The sequence below is a fragment of the Cryptomeria japonica genome, chromosome 4 (assembly GCF_030272615.1).
Source record: "Cryptomeria japonica chromosome 4, Sugi_1.0, whole genome shotgun sequence".
NCBI classification, from domain to species: Eukaryota; Viridiplantae; Streptophyta; class Pinopsida; order Cupressales; family Cupressaceae; genus Cryptomeria; species Cryptomeria japonica.
In genome coordinates this window covers 5,271,290-5,280,156 of record NC_081408.1, presented here as the reverse complement: position 1 = coordinate 5,280,156, position 8,867 = coordinate 5,271,290, and the positions used below count along the sequence as shown (strand labels likewise).

General features: G+C 38.7%; 2 protein-coding genes across 2 annotated transcripts; both read left to right on the top strand.

Moving 5' to 3' along the window:
- The first annotated feature begins 310 nt into the window (after nt 1–310).
- On the top strand, nt 311–1,497 carry LOC131050046 (pathogenesis-related 5 protein Cup a 3-like). The gene is made up of 2 exons (XM_057984184.2): nt 311–413; nt 809–1,497. Exons 1-2 carry the CDS (start codon nt 350–352, stop codon nt 1,435–1,437), a joined length of 693 nt encoding a protein of 230 aa, XP_057840167.2. The 5' UTR covers nt 311–349; the 3' UTR covers nt 1,438–1,497.
- Nucleotides 1,498–7,265: 5,768 nt separating this feature from the next.
- Nucleotides 7,266–8,397, top strand: LOC131874733 (pathogenesis-related 5 protein Cup a 3-like). Its single transcript, XM_059218640.1, has 2 exons — nt 7,266–7,373; nt 7,769–8,397. The coding sequence occupies exons 1-2, from the start codon at nt 7,310–7,312 to the stop codon at nt 8,395–8,397; spliced, it is 693 nt and encodes a 230-aa protein (XP_059074623.1). The 5' UTR covers nt 7,266–7,309.
- Nucleotides 8,398–8,867: the final 470 nt, after the last annotated feature.

Genomic DNA, 8,867 nt, shown 5'->3' with positions numbered 1-8,867 from the left:
GTCATTTTCCAGGCCTGATTCCACCAATATTAATGTACATAGTTTTAGAGTCTGTTCATTAAAAATGATTTTTATTTTAGTTTTGTTTGAATCCGGTTGTTGCTTTTCTCTCCACTGTCAGCTGACGTGAGGTTTGAAAGGTAAATGCCAAAAAAGAACAGGGCGAAAAATCTGCTGGAGTTTGTTCACATCCATTTAAACTAAAGAAAACAAATCCATTTTCTAAATAAAGATCTCCTCATTCTTGGAAAGATTGTCTATAAGTACGTCGACTGCAAGCAAAACAAATCCAATTCAATCGATAGAAATTAGACTTGTCAGATCACTTTTGTTTTGGGACAATTCAGCTATGGCGTCTTCAATTCCTGAGCACCTGGCTTTTGTTGTTATAGGATTGTGCGCTTTAATAACAGGTTTATAACTTATCTGTCTGCTTTTCCAGTTAATCTTCATTAGGCTATCTGAATTAAATATATCAAGTTTTCATAATCTATAATGAATTATTGATGTTTTTGGATTAGATTGTGTAACTGTTTTGCATCAATAAGAATTTAAAGAAGAAAAAATCAAATTTAATTTCTAATTTATAAAATATTTATTTTCTGAGAACAAATCAAATCTAATAATTGTTTTTCAGAAACAAATCAAACCCAATTTCTATATTATATGATAGATCTGTTTTTTAGTTTTTCTTACATGAATGGTAGAATTGTACTGACCTCTTATACGCCCTACTGCCATTGTAGAATGTTTATCAGCGCAAAATAATATTGTTCTTGATTGAAATGGTCTTGGAGAATGTTTGTAGGATGCTATTGTACGGATTTCACCATACAGAACAAGTGCCCATTTCCGATTTGGCCTGCAAGTTTCAATCCAAGCAGTGGATTAGAGCTTCCCCCTGGCATGCAGACAATTCTACATGTCCCTCCACAACAACAGGCAGGAAGAATATGGGGGCGAACTGGGTGCAATTTCAGTGCACAAGGAACTGGGTCCTGTCAAACAGGGGACTGTGGGGGACAACTGAACTGTCAATTGACTGGAGCAGTCCCTACGAGCTTGGTTGAATTTACCCTCGGTGGAAGTGGAAATCAGGATTATTATGACATCTCTCTTGTAGATGGGTTTAACCTTCCTGTTGGAGTTGCACCCAGTACAAGCAGTTGTCAGTCCATTTCCTGCAATAAAAACGTTCTTGCAGATTGTCCTGCACAATTGAAGGGTGATGGAGTGTGTAAGAATGCTTGTTTAGCTTTTCCTTCTAATGATCAGTATTGTTGTCGTGGGCAATATGTGGATAATTGCCCACCTAATGAATACTCTAAGTTTTTTAAGGGGGAGTGCCCTCAGGCCTATAGCTATGCAAAGGATGATGCTACCAGCACCTTTGTTTGCCCAACGGGTGCTACCTATACTGTTACATTCTGCCCTTGAATCCATTTTAGCATTAGATTAATTAATAAGGAGGTTTGTTTTGGCCTTTTTGTTAACCTGTACTGCAACTCTTTGGTTTTATATATTTGAATGGAATGCAACCATGGATGAAGCTTGTAAGCAAAGTGCACATTTTGATTTTTTTTTTATGTTTACTGAGTTCCGTTTTGATCTGTTTTAACATTTGTTTCAGCTGCCGAATAGTTTTAAAAGTTTTAGTTTGATGTTGGTTTAGGAGTCCGTAAGGCTATGGCTCAAAATGAATGGATCTATGGAAGGAGTTGTATTAATAATATCAAGTTTCCACAATCTATAATGAATTAATGCAGATGTTTGTGGATTAGATTGTGTAAAGATTTTGATAAAGGATTTGACATCAAATCTCATCTATTGATTTTGGCAAACAATCTCAAAATAGTTATTAGTGAGAAATTAAATGCCATTCTTACTCTTCTATTTTGATATATATGACATTAAATGTCATTCTTACTCTCTCTCTCTCTCTCTCTCACACACACACACACACACACACATATATATCTATACAAACTTTCTATTATACAATTTAAATTTCTATTCTCAAAAGTTTATACTTATAATTAATCATTGTTTCAACTAAACATAAACTCTATACTATTTCTTATATTACTAATTACTAATTTTTATTTTATTAAAATAAATATTTTTTTCTTTAAAGTCCGTTTAGCTATACCTAATATGGGGGACCATGAGACTTGATCCATAACGGACTCATTAAGAACCTTTCAACTTCACCACTAAACTAAAGACCCATTAACAAAATAGATGATTTGAAAGGTGAAATTAATTTTACAAATCAAACCAATTTAGATTATTTTAAAATAATTTATTATATTAATATATAAAAATAAAAATAAAATATTTATAACATGCCACTGCATCATACTCATAAATATTTAAAATAAATATAATAATAGTGTTAACATTTTTGCCACTCCCTTAGTTCACACATACATGCAATTTAACTATTCACCATTTCATCTCCTTAATCATTCTACCTTTTCACCCACATTCATATTGGCTGTATGTTCCGCTTCCCATTCATTCCTTTCCTTCTTTAGAGTTGCAAACGTGGAAAATAGCTAGAAATGTTAAATAGCTAGAAAAATAATTCCTATTCATTCCTTTCCTTCTTTAGAGTTGCAAACATGGAAAATAGCTAGAAATGTTAAATAGCTAGAAAAACAAACATTTCTTCCTTGCCACGTGCAAACGGAACTTGATAGCTTCCCAAGCACGCTAGATGATTTTAACAACAAAAGTACCTTGGATCTGAACAAGGTCTTTCATAATGAGCAGGGTTTGAAAATCAATCCCCTTCCAAGCCAACCTATTGGTAGGAAATCCTAAAGAAATGCAATGCTGAAGAAGGATTTTCCAGGCCTCGTCGCCAGAGAAGGCTCTGATTATCCATTTAGCACATAAGGCAAGCCCTTGTTTCTGGGTAGAAATAAGGCCGAGCCCTCCGAATTCCTTGGGAAGACAACAATACTCCCAAACGACTCTGTGGAAACCTTGATGGTCAGACCCAGAGGCCCAAAGAAAATCCCGCACAAGTCTTTCCAACTTCATGTAAGAGGTCTTAGAAGGAGCCCAACATAAAGAGTAATAGACATGGGTGGCTGCCAAAACTTTGGAACAAATTTGGAATTTACCAACCAGAGAGAGAGGCTTGGTAATCCAATAGGCCAACTTTTTCTCAATGTTGGCTAAAACAACATTCCAAAGATCCATAGGCAAAGCTTGAAAGGCAAAGGGAATAACCAAAAAATGGAAAATTTCGCCATGATGAAGCCATTTCCAGTCATATTGAAGAATTCAAGGTGGGGCGGGAAGAAAAGACTGCCTATAACATTGCGTCTTGTGCCATTGAATGGCCAAACTAGAAGCCAAGCAAAAGGTGTCCAGACATTGAAGAGTGGCCTGTATATTGTCTTCTTCCTCAATGAGAGTGAGGAAGGAGTCATCCGCGAAATGGCCATTGACAAGTTGAGAATGTGACTTAGGCAGGGAGATACCACAGACATGCCCAATAGAGATAGCATTAGCAAGTAAGTAACCAAACCCTTCCGCCGCAAGAACATATAAAGCAAGAGCCATAGGACATCCCTGGCGAATGGATCTGAAAAGACCATAAGCCTTAGACTGCCAACCATTAATGGTGATACATGCCGAGGCATCCCTGAATAACATCTGGAGAAACTGAATGAATCTAGGACCAAAGCCAAGGGCTTTGAGCATAGCCAAAATAAACGGCCAGTTAATGCAATCATACGCCTTAGCAAAGTCAATCTTAAGAAAGATTGCCCGCTGTTTAGAACATTTGGCGTAGTCCATCCCTTCCCAAACAACAATAATATTATCCAGAATAAACCCAGACTTGATAAATCCAGTCTACTCCGATCAAACAATAAGAGGCAGGAGATGACGAATCTTGAGAGCCAAGGCTTTGGCAATGATCTTATACGAGACATTGAGCAAGGTAATAGGCCTCCAATTGTAAATGTCCTCCGGGTCCCCAGCCTTAGGGATAAATTTGATGTTATCTTGGTTAAACATTGCTCCTAGGGATTGGGAATGAAAAGCTTCAAGGTAGACCTTACGAAGGTCAGGACCAACACAAGGCCAAAGGGCTTTGTAGAATTCATAGGGGAAACCATCACACCTAGGGGCTTTATCATCCGCCATAGAAAAAATGGCTTCCTTGAGATCATCAATGGCCAGTAAGAGATCACAAAAGGACTACTAAGATTCACAGAGCCACTTGGGAACAACAGATAAGAAATCTTGCAAAGCTTGGGCTCTAGCCGAAGAGTCTCCCTGCGTTGTGAACACCTTCTCATAATGACAGACAAAAGCTTGCAGAATATCAGGTAGCTCGAAGAGAACATCATGTGCCTCTTTGATTTTCTTGATCCCTATAGAGGTATGATAGGTGTGCAAAGCTAGGAAAAATTATTTGGAGGCCCTATCGCCCACCTAGAGCCAATGTAACTTGGATTTGATTTGAGCTCCTATGGCATAATAACTATCTGCAACTTGTTTCTGATGACAGAGTTGGGCTAATCAAAGTTGCAAGTTAGAATCAAAAGGATTCAAGGCCAGAGATTTCGTGGCAGCATATAGATCTTTGGTGGTCGCGTCATACGATCGCCTGCAGTACATGGCAAGCTGTCTACCATAAATGCATAGAAACCTCACAGAGCGGGTAATGGCATCATTCCACCACGCAATCCAACCAGTGTGATGATGAGGCCTTTCTTCTAAATTCCAAACCCTTTGAATGTGGGCCATCGTGGCTTGATGATGCATGAGAGACATGTTGAGGTAGAACTGTGTCTTAGAAGGATGCTGCTAGCTGGCTACCATTCAATGCTAAACTTTATGGGGAAGTGATCGAACAATGTCACCTCAACAAGAGGAGTGTTTGGCAGAGCTTGATCTTCAGAAAAAGAAAATAAAGATTGCGCAATTATCATAGTACGATCAAGCCTTTTAAATATTCTATCAGAGCTAGCTCTGAAATTAGACCAAGTGTGCCAGACCCCACCAAGGCGGCAGCGGTTAGTGTTGGGGTTGAAAAGACCTAACTTATTACGCATATAGTACCAGGCTTCCCTCTCACCAACTATCTATCAAAAGACAAAATTTCGTCCTTATCGGTCGCCACCTCAACCATATTGAAGTCCCCACACATGACCCAATTTGCAGGTGGCAAATTGTCAACAATCCAGTGCCATAAGTGTGCTCTATCAACCGCATCATTGGGAGCATAAACATTAACAATCCCAATGAATGATTATCAATTGTTAGCAAAACCCATATAGTGCGCTGCATGGGATCAAAATTGTGAGAAATAACTGTAGAGAGCCAATGAGGCAAAATGAGAGTAGCAACTCCATCTCGACCAGCTTCATGCTAGGAGGCAAAAACAAGGTTATCTAGCCAAATAACATGACATGCAACAGTGAACATGAAACCAACAATTTTAACTTCCTGAAGGCAGAGAACATCCAGGCCTACAACACGTTGACGAACATCTCAAACATAATACTTTTTGGTGAGGTCTATGAGACCTCAAACATTCCATGAGATGTAATTCATTAAAAATCTTACATATCATCCTCGTCCCCAAGAGAGGAGAAGCTATTGCACAAAAAATCTGAACTGAGACTGGGAAGAGAGTCCCCACCGGAAATAACTCATTGTTTTTCTGAACCACCATCTGCAATCTCAGCATGTCTAGAAGGGTTGCGAGAATGACACAAAGAGTGTGGAACAGAAATCACAGACGTACCCTGAAGAGTGTGAACCCAAGGGGGTCGAGCGACACCCTCTGAAGAATCCTTTCCCTGCTGGTCAGGGTTTGAAACCGAAGCGAGTGACGTAGAAACCGCTTGGGCAGATGGTGTCTATGTAGGCAGCTTCGTCGTTAGCTGGGAAGTTGAATTGATGGGTGGCTTTTGGGCCAAAGCCACAAAGTTTTTGCCTTTGCGAACTACAATGGTCCATTCATCCTTCTTAGCTCCCTCCATAGGTCAAGAGCCAGACTCCTTAACATGGGGTTTTATTTTTGGAATAGCCAAGGGACATTCCCTGATCTTGTGTTCCGTCGACTGGCACCGATAACAAGTGTTGGGAAGGTTCAAATAAAACACCTTTTGGGTGAAGGTATTACCTCCCACTTGAATATCAACAGTTTCTTTCAAGTCATGTGAAAGGTTGACCTCAACGCAAACCCTCTTTTGAGGGCGAGGATTAAAAAAAACGGTTTGGCTCAAGGCAAATAACTTTGCCAACAGATTGAGCAATAGTTTGCATGAAAGAGAAACAAGGCAAGGGAAGACTAGGGAACTCAACCTAGACCAAGACTCACAACTTTTTGTCATCTGAGACAGAAAAGTCTCGAGACCAATGCTGACCAAGAGGGAAGACCGAACGGTCCATGGCACATGAGAGAGGATAGCCTCAACATGGGAAGGGTTCGAAAAGCAAAACAAAAAGAAACCCTTCGTGAGACTTTGGACACCATCAAGCCGGACTCCATGAGGAGACCAGGCTTTGGCGACCCAATCACAAAGCATGCTTTCATAAGGGATCCTACCCACAAAATAGCCTATCAAAGTGTATTTTTCAAGCCACTCACAGGCATTATCAAAATCTTGAATAGGGAGTACAACATCAGGCGAGGATATACCTCATGAAACACTTTCGGAACAAATTTGCGAGGGCGCTTGTTTTGGGGCGCCATGAGGGTCCGTCATAGCAACTCCAGCACCAGCATCAACTGCTGGGCTAAAGTTGGCCGAAGCCATAATAAATGCAAAGGTCCCGCAGTAAATGCGGTCTGAAAAAAACAATACGCAATACGCAACCTCAAACCCTATCAGAGCTCCAATTAAATATTTTTTTGAAAATTAATTTTTGATAAAAGACTACACAATACTGAAACCTATCATTAAAAAAATTTGTATGACAGGTGGCCGTCATTTTCCAGGCCTGATTCCACCAATATTAATGTACATAGTTTTAGAGTCTGTTCATTAAAAATGATTTTTATTTTAGTTTTCTTTGAATCCGGTTGTTGCTTTTCTCTCCACTGTCAGCTGACGTTAGGTTTGTAAGGTAAATGCCAAACAGAACAGGGCGAAAAATCTACTGGAGTTTGTTCACATCCATTTAAACTAAAGAAAACAAATCCATTTTCTAAATAAAGATCTCCTCATTCTTGGAAAGATTGTCTATAAGTACGTCGACTGCAAGCAAAACAAATCCAATTCAATCGATAGAAATTAGAATTGTCAGATCACTTTTGTTTTGGGACAATTCAGCTATGGCGTCTTCAATTCCTGAGCACCTGGCTTTTGTTGTTATAGGATTGTGCGCTTTAATAACAGGTTTATAACTTATCTGTCTGCTTTTCCAGTTAATCTTCATTAGGCTATCTGAATTAAATATATCAAGTTTTCATAATCTATAATGAATTATTGATGTTTTTGGATTAGATTGTGTAACTGTTTTGCATCAATAAGAATTTAAAGAAGAAAAAATCAAATTTAATTTCTAATTTATAAAATATTTATTTTCTGAGAACAAATCAAATCTAATAATTGTTTTTCAGAAACAAATCAAACCCAATTTCTATATTATATGATAGATCTGTTTTTTAGTTTTTCTTACATGAATGGTAGAATTGTACTGACCTCTTATACGCCCTACTGCCATTGTAGAATGTTTATCAGCGCAAAATAATATTGTTCTTGATTGAAATGGTCTTGGAGAATGTTTGTAGGATGCTATTGTACGGATTTCACCATACAGAACAAGTGCCCATTTCCGATTTGGCCTGCAAGTTTCAATCCAAGCAGTGGATTAGAGCTTCCCCCTGGCATGCAGACAATTCTACATGTCCCTCCACAACAACAGGCAGGAAGAATATGGGGGCGAACTGGGTGCAATTTCAGTGCACAAGGAACTGGGTCCTGTCAAACAGGGGACTGTGGGGGACAACTGAACTGTCAATTGACTGGAGCAGTCCCTACGAGCTTGGTTGAATTTACCCTCGGTGGAAGTGGAAATCAGGATTATTATGACATATCTCTTGTAGATGGGTTTAACCTTCCTGTTGGAGTTGCACCCAGTACAAGCAGTTGTCAGTCCATTTCCTGCAATAAAAACGTTCTTGCAGATTGTCCTGCACAATTGAAGGGTGATGGAGTGTGTAAGAATGCTTGTTTAGCTTTTCCTTCTAATGATCAGTATTGTTGTCGTGGGCAATATGTGGATAATTGCCCACCTAATGAATACTCTAAGTTTTTTAAGGGGGAGTGCCCTCAGACCTATAGCTATGCAAAGGATGATGCTACCAGCACCTTTGTCTGCCCAACGGGTGCTACCTATACTGTTACATTCTGCCCTTGAATCCATTTTAGCATTAGATTAATTAATAAGGAGGTTTGTTTTGGCCTTTTTGTTAACCTGTACTGCAACTCTTTGGTTTTATATATTTGAATGGAATGCAACCATGGATGAAGCTTGTAAGCAAAGTGCACATTTTGATTTTTTTTTTATGTTTACTGAGTTCCGTTTTGATCTGTTTTAACATTTGTTTCAGCAGCTGAATAGTTTTAAAAGTTTTAGTTTGATGTTGGTTTAGGAGCCGGTAAGGCTATGGCTCAAAATGAATGGATCTATGGAAGGAGTTGTATTAATAATATCAAGTTTCCACAATCTATAATGAATTAATGCAGATGTTTGTGGATTAGATTGTGTAAAGATTTTGATAAAGGATTTGACATCAAATCTCATCTATTGATTTTGGCAAACAATCTCAAAATAGTTATTAGTGAGAAATTAAATGCCATTCTTACGCTTCTATTTTGATATATATG